The sequence below is a fragment of the Octopus bimaculoides genome, chromosome 2 (genome assembly GCF_001194135.2).
Source record: "Octopus bimaculoides isolate UCB-OBI-ISO-001 chromosome 2, ASM119413v2, whole genome shotgun sequence".
NCBI lineage: Eukaryota > Metazoa > Mollusca > Cephalopoda > Octopoda > Octopodidae > Octopus > Octopus bimaculoides.
Window position 1 is genome coordinate 38,658,372 of NC_068982.1, and position 17,527 is coordinate 38,675,898.

Sequence of the window (17,527 nt, forward strand, 5' to 3'; positions counted from 1 at the left end):
GACCTGGAAATAGAGATAACTCGAATGTGGAATCTAAAAACAGAAACAATTCCTATCATAGTAGGTGCCTTAGGTATAATAAAAAAATATTCTGACAAATACATAACAAAAACACCAGGACTTACAAATATATATAACATACAGAAAATTGCACTACTGGGCACAGCACACATCCTACGCAAAACACTTTCAATACAGTAACCATAAGAGCACCACAGCAAACCACAGCACATACCCAAGGCGCACAGAGCTGCGCTCGGTAGTGAAGTGAAAGCACGTTATAAAAATAAAACTACTGAACAATAATAATAATAATAATAATAATAATAATAATAATAATAATAATAATAATAAAAAAAATTTTAAAAATAATATCAATAATAATAAATTTTTACACTAACCTGCGATATGGTTTGATATATTTCAAGTCCAAAACACTACTTATGCCTATTCGGCTGATAATGTCAGTAATTCCTAAGATAGATATGAGAAAGGCAGCATTCATCTTATTTACACCTTTTTGTTTAGCAAGTGGTGGGATGAAAATAGAGACAGATTGAAAAGCAAGGGTCTGCAAACAAATACTGAACAGAAACAAAGCAAAATGCAAGTCTTTTAACAAAGTACAGTCAAATAAGGGTTGTTTATTTTCTGCTTTGTTATTTCCTAATAGAAATCTTTTTAAAGAAGGCAGGCATCCATTGTTTCTACTAGTTATTGGTTCATAATTTATAGAGTGAGCAATGGACACTCGGTTTGGCCGTTCTGGTGTCACTCCTAGTGTTACAGGTGCTGGTGAAAATACAGTTTTAGGAAGCTGGTTGTTCTTTGTATTACTGTCTTCTGTTTCACATTCATTTGCTTTTGTCGTAGCAGGAAGAAGTTCAACATGTTCCTGATCTACTTGTGGTGAGGGTGTTTCCCAGCTAAAAAAAAAGGAGATGTAATATAATTACATTTAAAAAAAAAAAAAAAACAATTATTTCAAAATGACATTACGCTAAACAGATTACTTCTAATTAACAAAATATATGATTATACTCTTTTACTCTTTTACTTGTTTCAGTCATTTGACTGCGGCCATGCTGGAGCACCACCTTTAGTCGAGCAAATCGACCCCGGGACTTATTCTGTGTAAGCCTAGTACTTATTCTATCGGTCTCTTTTGCCGAACCGCTAAGTGACGGGGACATAAACACACCAGCATCAGTTGTCAAGCAATGCTAGGGGGACAAACACACACACACACATATATATATATATATACATATATACGACGAGCTTCTTTCAGTTTCTGTCTACCAAATCCACTCACAAGGCTTTGGTCGGCCCGAGGCTATAGTAGAAGACACTTGCCCAGGATATTATCATCATTTGATGTCCATGTTCTATGTGGGCACAAGCTGGATGGTTTTGACAGGATGTCATGGGTCAAACGATGGCATTGTGCTCTACTGCCTACTTTGGCATGGTTTGAACAGTTTGACAGGATCTGATGAGTCCAAGGACTGCATCATGCTTCACTCTCTACTTTGGCATGGCTTGGAAGGTTTTCCAGGATCATTTGGGTGCAAAAACTATATTGTGTCCCATTGTCTACTTTGGTATGGTTTCTATGACTGGAGGCCCTTCCTAATGCCAACCACTTTACAGTGTGTATTTTGGTGGTGGTGGTGGTGGGGGGGTTGTTGTGTGCTAGGTGTGCACTGCACACCCACCAAAAGTGGAAAATTTATTATAAATATTAACCTTACTCATTAATTTAATCACAAATCTTAATGGAAAATTTCTGTCCTGCTTGAAATTTTGTGGCATTGGATATGGCAGCACATCCAATACAACAACCAACATATGCCACTGGTAAAATCACAATGCAGCTTGCAAAATTATGTACCCTGAAGGATGGGTTGGCTTTATGCTAGAAGCCAAGAGGGTTAAAAGATGAAAAAAGTGACCACAGTAGAATAGGTTTCTCCGTTGTAGAGGAACTAACATGGATACTCACATTTTAGGAGGAAGACTGGGTGATCAGGGAGCAGTTGGGAAGAGATAAAAATGGTAGTGATATGGTGTGGTGCCTGAGTGAATCCTCAAGGTATGAAGTGAGTAGAAGTGAGTGAAGGCAGAATAACCAGGTGTGGATGGGTAGAGGTTGCCAGGGTGTTATGGAGGGTGAGAAATGAAGGGGACTCAAATCATGACAACTTCTCTGACTAGTGTCAGCATGGAAAGCAAACAGAAAACCCAGAACAGTGATAAAGATGATGATGATGATGATGATGATGATGATGATGAGGAGGAGGAGGAGGAGGAGGAGGAGGATGCTGCTGATGATGATGATAATGATGATGTTAATAATGCTACTGCTGCTGCTGATGACGATAATGGTAAAAATGATGATATTGATGATGATGATGATGTGAATGCAGATGTACATAACACAATTATATACAAACCTTGTTTTAACAGTTAATCGATTTTGATGTAGAGGACGGTACAGCATGCTGAAGACACACAAATTCAAAGAGATTCCGGACATCAACAATATACCACCAAAGAATCCATAAGTTTCAAAAAGCCATTCCATTAAAGGCGGAAATATGAACATTCCAATTCCAACACCAGCTGTTGCAAGTCCTACAGCTAATCCACGGCGTTTGTCAAAGTATCTCCCAACAGCAACCAAACATGATGTGTAGCTTAGGGATTTACCAAAACCTTCAAGAGGAAACAAATAACTATATCAGCCCTTTAGTATTCAGTTGACCCTGTCAAATGTAAAGCTTAATTATTCCCACTGTTTTAAATTAATCATGCATTATCTCGTAGCTTTGAGATTTTGATAAGGTAACTGTTTATTTTTAAGAAGCCGTATCAGGCTGGCTTTACCATAAAACAGGCAGAATATTTTGGCAGGATCTGGCCAGTTTAAATGCTAAAGGGTTAAAAAACACAGGAAAATTAAAGAAAACAAGATTCTTCTGAAGTGATTTCTTTTGGTTTATTATCAAACTTCACAAGAATGAGTTTATGATTTAAATGAAGACGCTGATAATTATTTATCAGTTATCTTTTACTTGTTTCAGTAATTAAACTGCAGCCATGCTGGGGCACTGCCTTGAAGAGTTTTTAGACCATTGAATTGACACCACCACTTTTTCTTTTTAAAGTTTAGTACTTGATCTTTCAGTCTCTCTTGCCAAACTGCTAATTTACGGGGATGTAAACAAATGAACACCAATTGTCAAGCGATGTGGAGGACAAACATAGATCCCTATATCAAGTTGCTTTAGATATACTATGAGTGTGCCGTACACCGAGTTCGAGTTCAATAACAGGGTCAATGGTGTGACATCTTCACGGATGTACATTGCAACTCCACTATGATTTCTTTTTCTTCTGTCTGTACAGAAGATAGCATACATTAATATGTTTTTCTCTGCATCACTTATGTCTGCAGATAGATGTGCTTCTGTAAGTGCAATGCATATAGCTTGATTACATGCAGAAAGATTGGAAAACGTGGCTGGACTGATGCATTGCTTCAAATGGAGAATACTTTGAAGGCAATAAAATAGTACACATGTAGAACTAAGTGAATAAAATAATATTGTAAAATTCTGGTTTGTTTTGAGGTACCCCCTCATATATATATATATATATATATATATATATATATATATATAGGGTGGGTGCTGAAAATTTCCTGGTTTTGGGTAAAAGAAAATACAGGAGAATCAGTTAATTATGATTTTATTCAACATATTCCCCTCTCAGATTCATACACTTACTGCAGTGGTTCTTCAGTTTTTCTAAGCCCTGTAAAAGAACTCAGAAGGTTGGGCCTCCAGCCATACCTTTCACTATACCCTTAAATCCAGGACTTTTTCAGCACATCCACACACACACACATATAACTGGGAATAAGATAAAATTGAAACTCACCTCCTAAAAAGCTGTAGGCAAAGAAAAACCACATCAAGGTATCAGAAAAGCTTCCAAGTAAAAATCCTAAACTTAAGAATATACCACCAACAAAGCTGACTTTTCTTAGAGAAAATCTGCTGCCAAGGAAACTAGCCAATGGGCCTGAAAAATGAAAAGTATTTATTCTGAGAATTAAAACATAGAATGAAGATATTTAGATTGATAACAAAGTGCTTGTATTTCTTAGCATTGTGGAGTAGATGTCAGAAGGTTTATAATAGTGTTATTTCAGTTGTTTCAGACAGGTAACTAATTTACTGGATTAGTTATATAGAGGCTAGTGTAGAAATTAGTCAGTGGTAAGGCAATCAAGTGGTGGTCTGCCCTTGGGCAGGTCACATGCACTATTTATAGGGCCTTGGTGGGTCTGTACTCTCCCCTGCTGCTGGTAAGTAGATTACTGGAACTTTGGCTACCATGACTAGACTTGGAATGAACACTGGAGTGGTTTCCCATTGGTAAGGCTATTGCCTTACCTGATAGAAAACCTCTCCTTGACTATTTTCAGGGCCTCACAGACTGATGACATGGCTAGAATGTCTGAAACTGCAGCCTCCATTAACTATTTTGTTACCATATTTCTGTTGAAATACACTGCCTTTTTTCTTTCTCCAATTAATTTGAATATAATGAAGAATTTAGCAAAAATAAATTTCTCATTATTAAGCTGGTATTTGGAACATAAATTAACATGAAATTTCAATAGGATTTAAAAAAAAATTTTGATCAATTTAAAACAGGAAGTTTGTATCATAGAATCAAGGGCAGTTGCAGGCATTTTGGTAATAAAAGGGTTAAGAGCACCTAAGAGTGAGGTTTAGATTATGACTATCACTGAATAGCAGGAATAGTGTCTCTCATGGGCTTCTATACAATTTCTATCATAGGAAATCAGGTATTGGGGCCATGCACTGCTGCTGCATGTTGCTGCATTCTCCATTTATTGGTATTTGCTTGGGTCATTCCAGGTAAGTTCTCAGCAGTGTCCCAGTCAGTCCTCATCTCTGCAAGGTACTGTCACATCCACTGTACCCATGCTGCAAGAGCTCTCATCTTGGTTGAATCCTCAGAGGAAAAAACACAAGGATCCTACTTGGAAAATTGAGCAACATGACTAAACAGTCTGAGCTGATGTTCCTGAATTATACAAGTTACAAGTTTCTGTCCACCAAATTTTATTAATTTTGGTTGACCCAAAAATCATTTGCCCGATCTGTCAAGCAGTGGGATTGAATCTAAAACCACATAATTTGAGAAGTGAACATCTTAATGATACAATGAAGTGCTTAGTTATATTTCAGAATTTCTCTCCATATCTAAAGTTTTTGTGATAACGTCATAGATAACAGAGACAACAGTATTGTTGATAATTCATGCTACATTTCTGCTTATCAAGATCTTGTGGATAACAAAATAATACCTATCAGAATTACTTTAAAGTGAACAGACCAACCAACACAGAAGCCTGTACATAGTCACTAGATATACAGCAAAACAACTTGAAAAGGAGAACACATTGGATAATGTAGTCCTAGATACACAATACCCATGGAAAGGACAAGACCACAATTAGCGCACCCCTGACTGTATATCAACTGGTCAGGTTTGATCAGGAGCTAAACAACAAAAAGAACCTTAAATTGAGCAGGGAAGTATATACATATTTTTCTTTGCTTTAAATATTTTTGGTTTATCTTTTCTTTTACTTGTTTCAATTATTGGACTGCAGTCATGCTGGGGCACCACCTTGAAGGGTTTTTAGTCTAACAAATTGACCCCAGTACTTATATTTTTTCTATAGTCTAGTATTAATTCTATTGATCTCTTCTGTAGAATCATTAAGTTAGAAATTCAACACCTGTTTTCAAGTGGTGTGAGGGGGCACCAACAGAAATACAAAGGTATGCACATGCATGCGTGCATGCACGCACACACACAAACATACAATGGGATTCCACAAAATTTCTGGCTACCAAATTCACTCACAAGGCATTGGTCAGCTCAGAGCTATAGTGAAAACACTTACCCAAGGTGCCTCACAATGGGACTGTTTGAAACCACAAAGTTGCAAAGTGAGCAATTAACAATGCTGCCTTGTCTAAATAGAAGACAGTTGGAATTTCTACAGCCTGAACATTGAGAAATGCTATAGACAGGGGGAAAAAAACTTAGAATACATAAAACCCTTGTAATAAATTACATTTTCCTTCTTAATTTTATTTTTAAAGCATCAAGATGTTTATGCAGTATCCTGCTTTGAGATTTTAACTTTAAGACTTTGGCAGCATCCAGAATGAAGAGAACAGAATGACAAGAATCAGAAAAAAATGAAGATTGACTGGACTATTAACTTCATATTTTTGCGTCAATTTTTAAAATAAATTTGAATGCAATTTAAGCATATGAGGGGGCACCCAAAAGAAACTGGAATTTTGCAATATTATTTTATTTGCAATTCCTTACTCAGAATTCATTGGCAGGAGCTCCGGGATACACCAGTCATATTATCAAGTTCATCAATTGTTCGGTAATGGTCCTCCAAGATCAGTTCATGAATTTTCATGACACTTTCATTCCTTCAGGAGGTCAACAGTCGTCCTGAACGAGGTTGGTCTTCAAGCAAAAAGTGACTTTCCTAAAGCATAGAAACCACTCATAAACTTGTTTTGCTCATGGCAGCATCCTTGTATGCTATTTGAAGCATGACAACTGTTTCGGCTGCTGATTCTCCCAGTAGAAAACAGAATTTCATAGAAGCATGCTGTGCTTCATTTTAGCCATTGCAAAAATCGACGAACAGGGAAGAAGCACTGCAAAACAAAGACACACAGCGTGGCAGTACGACTTCAGTGGATGCTGCCAGTCAGCAGACTGATACCTGAGGGTCATATCAAGTGGCTTCTAGCAGCAGAAGTCTGAACTACAACAGGTTTGTCCCACAGAGAATGTTTCTGGTTACTTTTGGGTACCCCATCACATATCAAGGAAAGTAGCCATATAAAGACTGATGTGAAGAATGGACCAGTGGGCAAATGGGTAAGAAAGTTAGTTTTATGTTTTACAATTAAGGCACCGGCTTAATGAATTGTATACACTTAAATAAGAAAAAAAAACTTGATGCCAGTCACAGAATTTAGTATTTGAAATTATGAGTGCATACCAAAATCAAACTGAAGTTAATTGTACAAATGATCTTCATTATAAGTGGTAAAAGCGTATCCTCAAAATATAGAAATATATTTACCCCAACTGTCACTTTAATCCATTTCTACATGATACCATTATAACTTGATCAGGATTCAGTAGAATGGCTTAGATTGTAATGAAACACAAACACTTAGTCCAACTGAAAACTAACTGGTGAAGCCAGTTTCTAAACACAGTCACAATTCCTTAGCTGCAATCCTTGTAGAAAGGAAGATGAAATAAAATTAATGAACACGGAAAATTACAATCACCTAGACATATTGCTTATTTGTTCTAAGTAATATTACCAACAATGTTTACAACACTTAGAAGATTATTGAAAAGTTAAAATTACAACCATCTATTTTATGTTAATGAAATTCTTAACCAAAATAGTATCAAGAATCATTTTTATATATCAGTACATTTGATTTTTAATATTCCATTTTTTGTGGTGTTACGTAGCACAATATCAAAGTCTTCTAGCCATCTGGATCAACTGGTGTTTATTTTCTTGACCTCTTAAGATAACTAGCAAATGCTGCCCAATGAGATAGTACTCAGAATTTAGATGAGCAAAACTCACAGAGGGGATAACAAGGGACTGAGACTTCTGGCAGTTTGCTGTGCTTGAGAAGACATATCAAACTAAGTAAAATCATGGCTGTCTTTGTATACAGACATGTCCCATACATCCCTCTTTAGCTGAACGATATTTAACCTTGCAGGCTTGTGGCTACTGGTGCCACATAAAAAGCAGCCATGCCAGTTCCACAGTTAAAAGCACCAGTACTGGTGCCATGTAAAAGAGCCCATGCTAATGCCACGGAAAAGCCGCCAGTATACTGTGTCAAGTGGCTGGCATTAGGAATGGCATCCAGCCATAGAAACCATGCTAAAATGGACGTGGAGCCTAGGCAGCTCTCCAGCTGGCCAACTTCTGTCAAACCGTCCAACCCATGCCAGCATGGAAAATGGACATTAAATGATGAACAAAACACTGAAAGGCATTCAGTCTTGCATTCTTCAGAGCAGAAAAATTAACACAGATGGTATTTATTTTGGTGTTTCAAATCTCAGAGATCAAACTTAACTAAAATTGAATTGAGTTTAATTATTGTATCTTTTATCTTTTACTTGTTTCAGTCATTTTTGACTGCAGCCATGCTGGGGCACTGCCTTGTAGGGTTTTAGTTGAATAAATCGATCTCAGGGCTTATTTTTTAAAGCTTTGTACTTATTCTGTTGGTCTCTTTTGCTGAACCACTATGTAATGGAGATGTAAATACAATAACACCAGTTGTCGAGCAGTGTTGGAGGACAAACACAGACACAAAGACACACACACATAGATATATACATATATATATGCATATATATATATATATATATATATATACATTTATATATATGCAACAAGCTTCTTTCTGTTTCCGTCTACCAAATTCATTCACAAGGCTTTGGTCAGTCCAAGGCTATAAAAGATACTTGCCTAAGGTACCGAACAGTGTGACTGAACCCAGGACCATGTGGTTGAGAAGTAAGCTTCTTACCACACAGCCACACCTGTACCTATCATAAATTTATGATATATTAAAAAGTAACTATATTATTAATAGTTTTGATTTTGTAATTTCTTTAGATACTGTCAAATAACATAACTTATTAACCTTTACTTACTGGATCATTATAGAATTCTCTCTTAATTGAAAAACTGCATAAGAAAAATGACTTGTGAAGAAGAAGAGAATAGAAGTATGATTAACTAATATAATAGTATTCTAATTTAATTCATACCAGATTAAGAAATATCTGAGATGTTAACAGAAAAGTAAAAAAAAATAATGATGTTAACGAAACAGAATTAAAGTCATTTAGGACTGCAATAATAATTCTTGCAACTAGAAGTATAAGGCCTGAAATTTTGTTGGGCAGGAGAAGTCAATTACATTGACTCCAGAGTTTAACTGATACCTATTTTTTCAAGCATGAAAGGATGAAAGACAAAGTCAACCTCAATGAAATTTGAACTCAGAATGCAAAACTGGAAAAAAATGTTATGGGGACTACAAAAATAAAAATAATGGTTTCAAATTTTGCCACAAGGGCAGTCATTTTGGGGGAGGGGATAAGTTGATTACATCAGCCCCCAGTGTTTCACTGGTACTTAATTTATTGACCCCCCGAAAGGATGAATAATGATGGTTTAAAATTTTGCCACAAGGGCAGCCATTTTGGGGAAGGGATGAGTCGATTACATCAACCCCAGTATTTCACTGGCACGTAATCTATCAATCTCAAAAGGGTGAAAGGCAAAGTTGACATTCGTGGAATTTGAACACAGAACACGAAGATGGATGAAATACCCTAAGCATTTTGTCCAGTGTGCTAATGATTCTGTCAGCTCGCCACTTTAATCTCCTAATATAATAATGAGCATACTGTTTTTATATATTTGTATATATATCATCGTTTAACGTTCGCTTTCCATGCTAGCATGGGTTGGACGATTTGACTGAGGACTGGTGAAACCGGATGACAACACCAGGCTCCAATCTGATTTGGCAGAGTTTCTACAGCTGGATGCCCTTCCTAACGCCAACCACTCAGAGAGTGTAGTGGGTGCTTTTACGTGTCACCTGCACGAAGGCCAGTCAGGCGGTACTGGCAACAACCAGGCTCAAAATGGTGTATTTTATGTGCCACCCGCACAAGAGCCAGTCCAGGGGCACTGACAACGATCTCGCTCGAAAATCCTACGAAGGCCAGTCAGGCGGTCCAAAATCACAGAGTAGGAGAAAGAGTAGTATAATTAAAGGGAAAGGAGAGAAAATAGTAATTCAGTGAAGGAGAGTAGTGAGAGTAATAGCCCTGACTGAGAGAGAGAGAGTGAGAGAGAGCAATAACAATGGAGAAAGGAAGAGGTGATAGATGAATAAGGAAGGAGGGGGTGAAAAAAATCAGCATTCCAACTGTGTGTGTGTATGTAAAAGGAAGGTATGTGAATGTTTGTTTGTGTGTGTGTGTGTGTGTGTGTGTGTGTGTGTGTGCAATGGAAATGGGATGGTGAATGTTCAATGCTAAAAAGAAAAATCAAACAGCATTTCAACTCTGTTTGAATATATGTGTGTAAATGTGTGCATGTACAAGGGATCTGTGATTATTATGTACCTCATTTTATACTTTATTTATATATAAAATACTACAATTAGTTGTAATTTTTGACAGCACAGGGTCAGCCAGTAATAATAATAACGATGATGATGATGTGAATTGTACAGCTGATTGTATTGAATAAATGTTTATTTTTCTTTTTAGTTAAATGTGATGAATATGTTGTATTTAATGTTGAATAAACAGCTAAATGCAACCTTATATTAAAAATGTACTATAATGACAGCATGATAAGAGATTACAATACATACCACAGAGTAATCGGAGTGCACCAGATAAGGAGGTTACCCAGGCAGTTTCTGTTGAACTTTTGTTAAACTTACGTAGTAACTCCAAATATAAAATACCACCTGACCGTTCTTGACCACCTTTTCAAAGAGAAAGCAGTGACAGCTGTATTATTATTATTGCATTTGTAGATATGTAGAATTGATATTCAATGTCAACTAAATACAGTACTGGCTACTTTACACAAAAAATATTTTTTTAAAAATAAAGTTGTTGTGACACCACAGTTTCTGAAGATGTTTAGTTCAGAGATGTTATTCATAAACAATTTTGTTATGCCATTTCATTTAAAGACACTTTTTTTATATATCGTCTCCTTAAATTATCTACTTTTTTGAAGAGCATTAAAAAAATTGAATAAAAGAAAACCTTTCTACTTTAACCACTTAGCACTCAGATTATTCTGTCAAATGTAATGCTTATTTATTCACATTGTTTTAAAATAATCAAGCATTATCTCGTAGCTTTGAGATTTCAATGATGTGATTATTTATTTTTAGAATGACATTGTAACGTAGGTGTGAGAGGCTGAATCTGGCCAGTTTGAACATAAAAAAAGTAGATTATTTTGGCTGGGTATGGCTAGTTTAAATCCTAAAGGGTTAAACTAATTTTTATTGTTTGGCATGAAACAAATTTATTTACTATTTAATTTCAAAATCAATAAACTGTATGTTTGTATCTGTTTTCCTCTCTCCCATTAGCTATATTTTACAAGTCTGAAATATAACTGTTTTGAACACCTCCATTGTCAGATATTAATTCCACAAGCATCTTTTGACAATTCTAACCTGTAATAAAACAAAAAGGTAAAATACAAACTGCTAACTGAAGTTGTAGGTTTTCTTAATTACCTCTAGCAGGCCCTTGTAATGAAGAAATGTTGTTTTAACTTCTACTTTAGCTTAAGACTCACTGTGGAGCTTATAATGAGCAGTATACACTGGTTTTAGAAATGTATTTTGAGATGCTATTTCTTCTTTGTAAAATGACTTAATGGTGAGAATCAGCTTTGTTTAATGTCCTGGGCCTTTGACAATAACTTTCTTAAAGCTGTATGAATAACTAAACTAATAATTTAAGTAGAGTCTAGAGATGTTGGGTTTTTTTATGCAATAATAATCTGATAATGGCAATAGGATATTGTTTTATCTCTCAAGAGTGAACTACATGGAATTATTTAATAAGTCTCTGTTCTACAACAACTTGGATATCTTGCTGTTGCCAAAGAAGAAAAGTGTCATCCATGCATCTTAATCAAGCACAGGTTTCAGTGCTGTACTTTCTAAAGCAAAATCTTTTAAGTGCTCCATATAGACTTTAGCTATTATTGATGATAATGGTGAACCCGTAACCTTCCCATCAACTCATTGGTGTATTTCATTTTTCATTTAGAAGTTAGTAGTCTGTATGCACCATATTAACATCTCCGTATTATCATTTATGGAAAACGCACATGAATTGAATGTTCAAGCCTCAAGAACACAATAACCTATGTAAATGGAATCAGATATTACCAATTACATACTGCTTTAAAATATATTATCTTGATCTGGTATATGCAAGTGAGGTAGTATTAAATTAAAATAGCCATCTTTTGATCTGGTATATGCAAGTGAGGTAGTATTAAATTAAAATAGCCCTCTTTTTATGTTACTTAGGCTGCTACTGGGGTGATTTTTGTCTCCCTCCAATATTGCGATTTGAACACAATACGTTCATAAGAATGTTATTACAGGATGAACAAGGCAGCAACTAGCCAATCAATGATGTATATACATTGAATATGATACACAGATGGCTATATTATCTTGAAATAGTATTTTGATACATCAATGTAGAAATAGAAAGGTTACGAAAATATATCCATGAAAATAGTCCTATGTTTAGAACTATGGCCATGAGCCCAAAGTTTGACTCACCTAGTGGAAGTAAACAAACGCATTTTGTTAATTATGCTAAATGTCAATGTTGAGCTTGTTATCATTTGAAAAAAGCTTTCTTTATCAAAATTCCATGTGAAGACTGTTCAGTTGGCACTGATGGTTTAATAACAACCAACTGTATTAATAAATACAAAAGGTTGTAATTCTATTATATGTATTGAATACTTTTTAATTTGTTCACAGTGAAATATTACAAATACTATATATGTGCATGCATGCACACACATGAAATTGCAAACTTCAGCCTTACAAAGCAACTATGATAACATTACATAAATTAGAAGGATCACATTTTAAATTGATACTTACCGATTATGGCATGTGTAAGAGCACTGGCAAGAACTATAAACCAGCCCCAACCACCATCAGGTGCCTTCAACTCACCAGTTGGTTTGGTTTCTACTGGATGCACCTTTTTTGAATAAGTCTGATTGTCTTCAGTTTTTTTCAAGCAATTCATTTTCCTTGTATTTATATATCATAGAACTGTAGATATAAACATTAAACATAAATCAATAAGTCTGAATAGTTGGTGCTGCATGCTAATTTAGGTGTATTTACACCATTTGTCTACAGTGAGAAATTTTCTCCATGAGAAAAACGCAGTGAATGGTAATAACATTGCATAAATCAAAGTATCTCCTCACATATGCTAGTTTTTGAAGAGCATTCAAAAATTGGAATAGAAGAAAAACACTTCTATTTTAAATTAATTTTTATTGTTCTGCATTAAATAAATTTATTTACTAATTAACTTCAAAATCAATAAATCCCATGTCTCGATTGTCTTCCTCTTTTCCATGAGTTACATCCACAAGTTCTGAAAATAACTGGTTCGAACACCTACATTGTTAGATATTGGTTTCAAATTTTGGCACAAAGCCAGTAAGTTCAGGGGAGGGGTTAAGTCAATTACATCGATCTTAAAAGGATGAAAGCAGAGTCAACTTTGGCAGGCTTTGAACTCAGAACACAAAGACTGATAAAACGCCACTAAGCATTTTACTCAGCACACTAAGGATTCCGCCAGCTCGCTGCCTTCACATTGTAAGATATTAACTCAACAAACATCATTTGATATTTCCAATCTGTAATAAAACCGAAAGTTTAACAACAAACAGCTAAGTGAAGTTGTAGATTTTCTTAATTTCCTCTGGATAATCCTTGCAATAGAGCAGAGTAATAGGGAATATTATTTTAACTTCTACTTAAGCTTAAGAGTAACTATGAAGCTAATAATGAGCAGTATAAGTTGGTTTTAGAAATGTATTTTGAGAAGCGATAAGAGATTCTTTACTCGAAAAGTAGTTGAAGATTTGTGACAAGAAGGACACCCAACGGTAAAGCAATACCTCAATAAAATATTCATCAAACCCATACTAGCATGGAAAAATGTATGCAAAATATATCTAAGAGCTTAGAACTCAAACTCTGCTTTGCTTCAGTGTAGTTCATAATAACTTCCTCAAACACATGTAAACTCATCATTACTGTTGTTGTCGTTGTCATCCCTGCCACCACCATCATCATCATTTAACATCCATTTTCCATGCTAGCATGAGCTGGGTGGTCTGATAGAACCTGGCAAGCTGCAGTGCTGCACCAAGCTCCAGTGTCAACTTTGGCATGCTTTCTGTGGTTAGATGTTCTTCCTAATACCAAAAGCGTGAATAATATTTCTGTGCCATTATTCATATTGTAATTCTAAATCAAATACTTTTAGGTTAGTCAAAATAGTTATATTTAATGCTTGCTTTGTTTCATTGCTGCCAAAATGAAAAACCTGGGTGGAAATGGTATGGACTTACCAGCTTATATGGTTTAAAAATTCAAATCTATTACAAGAATTTCTTTGTATGTCAACTTTTCTTAGGTATGGAAAATACAAACCAGAACTTTGGGAAATTTACTTGCCTTAGACTGGTATTTTGTCTCAGAAGAATTGTGTTTTGTTTATTTATTTCAAAAGAAACCAAACATCAACTGAAATTCTATTGACTTTGAAATTCATTAAATGATTATCTTAACTTTAATTAAAAGAAAGTCAGTAAACTGGCCTGTTTATATAATTAACTTTAATTTATAAAAAGTCTTAAGCACTAATTGTATTGCTTAAAGTTTTTCCTTTATTCATACCTCTGACAATTTGTTAATTAACTTTAGCTTCATCTGCACTGTAACATTTTGTTATAAATTAGTATGTCCGATAGTAAAAACTCATAGCATTCATATGAAGATGTTAGCATATAATCAAAAGAATAAAGATAAATCATTGTTGAAGCACTGTCTGTTTTATTCATTTTTTTATAAATTTAGTCAATTTCTTGGAAAGTATTAATGAAAGATATGTTGCTTTCTGTCTTTATATCATCAATTAGACAACTCTCTCTCTCTCTCTCTTGACTGAATCCCGTGGTGGTGGCATGTAAAAAGCACCCTTTGAGCAGTTGTTTACTATTGGTGACGTCCTGTACCCATATATGCATGTGTGTGGGTATATATATATATATATATTTTATTTATATTATATATATATATATATATATATATATATATTTCTACTTCTGTCCCTTCTATTTAATTTATTGGGTTAGCTCTTTTACTGCAGAAATCAGATATATCCATTCAAAATTTCATTACCTTTAACTGTGAAAAGCAGTTTTATACACCAATCTATCTTTGGTTAAAGAATGTCATGTTTGAAACTATTTTCTATTGAGAGTCCAATTTATGTCAGCATGAAAGACGTTGAATGATGACGATGATAATATGTCACGTTTATTGAGACTTGCATAAAATACCAGTTCTATTTTTGAACATCATTACTGGAATAACCATGAAAAATTAATTTCACAGATAAAAGATTAAGGTTTCCTTTGTTCTCTTCATATACTTTATTCATCAAGAATATTCATTATATTCTATATTCAAATGAAAAGTAAACTCAAATAAGCTTAGATCCATTTATCTGCTCTCAAAAGTCCAGATACAAAACACTTCATCTTCCCAGTACAAAATACGAGCCATTTGGCTTTTATCATAAACAGAACAAAAAAAAAAAAATCCATTTTTTTCCACTCTTTCAAAATTTCTCATATAGTGCTTTTAGCATCATTTACTATATTATCATATAACCAAGTTGCACCATTTAGTTTTCTAGCTTGAAGTCATTATCCTCTAATTTATATCAGTGTCACATTTACCACAAGAGATAATCCTTGCTATCACAGCAATTTAGCAGATACTATTCTTGGCCAAGGCAACATTACTTAAGCTTAACCATTTTGAAAATTCCACAGAGATTCCTCTATATAAAAGTTTTCCCCAGATAATGAGTTTCAATTCAAGAACAATGGATAATTTTTAGTTTCTTTTGTCTTGGCAGTGTAATTATTTTTGTCAGACTGTTCTGTAACTAATTTTAATGTTTGATGTTATTAGGAACATTAATAACAACAAATAAATAAATAAAATAAAATAATCAGAAACACTTAAATGTGAAGTTTTACAGTTCAGCTTTGGTTTTTTCAAAGTGTTTCACTTATTTTGATTTTATGATATCTCAAACGCCATTGGGAAGAACAGAAATGCATTGATGGGCTCTACCTGTAAATCAGTGGTCCAGCCTTGTTACATTGATTCTACCTGAGAATTTCTATGGAATACTCAACCATTTTACACACTTATTCAATGAGTAGGTTGTCCAGTTAATCAAGCAAATGGATTCACATACATCAATATCAATGTGAGAATTCATTATCATCATTACCTCTCTCTCTCTCTCTCCATATATATATATATATATATATACATACATATATATATATATATATATATATATATATATACACACACACACATATATATATATATATATATATATCTGAGTGGTTGGCGTTAGGAAGGGCATCCAGCTGTAGAAACTCTGCCAAATTAGACTGGAGCCTGGTGTTGCCATCCGGTTTCACCAGTCCTCAGTCAAATCATCCAACCCATGCTAGCATGGAAAGCGGACGTTAAATGATGATGATGATGATGATGATATATATATACATACATACATACATCCCAAATGGAGATGAGTATGCTTTAACTATTGTAAAGATCTTTCTTTACCTGAAGAAGATCTTTATGTATACCTGAAGAGAGATCTATATGTATACATGTGTGTGCCTGTGTGCATGTGTATGTGTGGGTATGTTTGTGTTACTGTATCCTTGCCCTGACGTCACCTAACAGTTGTAAACTAGTGTCACCATAATGCCAGCAGTATCCTTTGTTTTCAATCTTCTGTGTCTAGTCATAAGGAAATATTACCTTACAAGAAAACAGGTGAGGTTTGGCAACAGGAAAGGCTTCCAGATGTAGAAAATTGACTTCAACAAATTCTGTCTGACTCATGTAGGCATGGAAAAGTGAACGTTAAAGCGATAAGTATTTATTTTCAAATCTTAAGAATAATATAAAAAAATATAAATCTTGTGTTTCTAAGATATATCATCAATTTTGCTCCATAATTTATCTTGTGAATGATATAAAAGGTTAAGCCTTTGAAATTGTTAAAAATCTAAGCATTAAAGCTAAGTATTATGTAAATAGACTGACTGTATCAGGTATTAATAAAAAAATGGAAATTATTTTAATTTATTAACAAAAAAAATGTTTATTTTTTCATTGTCTTTTCTTTCAGTCTTAGCTAAACATAAACCCCAGAATCATCATCATCATCGTTTAACGTCCGCTTTCCATGCTAGCATGGGTTGGACGATTTGACTGAGGACTGGTGAAACCGGATGGCAACACCAGGCTCCAGTCTGATTTGGCAGAGTTTCTACAGCTGGATGCCCTTCCTAACGCCAACCACTCAGAGAGTGTAGTGGGTGCTTTTACGTGTCACCCGCACGAAAACGGCCACGCTCAAAATGGTGCATCTCATGTGCCACCCG

General features: G+C 34.8%; 1 protein-coding gene across 2 annotated transcripts in view; it reads right to left on the reverse strand.

The window, feature by feature from the left end:
* LOC106875780 (monocarboxylate transporter 13) overlaps positions 1-17,527 on the reverse strand; it is a 34,640-nt gene that overhangs the window by 8,260 nt on the left and 8,853 nt on the right. For both annotated transcript variants that reach the window (XM_014924041.2, XM_014924042.2), the window contains exons 2-6: positions 12,891-13,067; positions 10,599-10,715; positions 3,946-4,089; positions 2,457-2,718; positions 402-926 (exon numbers count right to left, since the gene is read on the reverse strand). In XM_014924041.2, the coding sequence (XP_014779527.1) occupies positions 402-926; positions 2,457-2,718; positions 3,946-4,089; positions 10,599-10,715; positions 12,891-13,041 (1,199 nt within the window). In that variant the 5' untranslated portion in view covers positions 13,042-13,067. The remainder of the gene's footprint in view (positions 1-401; positions 927-2,456; positions 2,719-3,945; positions 4,090-10,598; positions 10,716-12,890; positions 13,068-17,527) is intronic.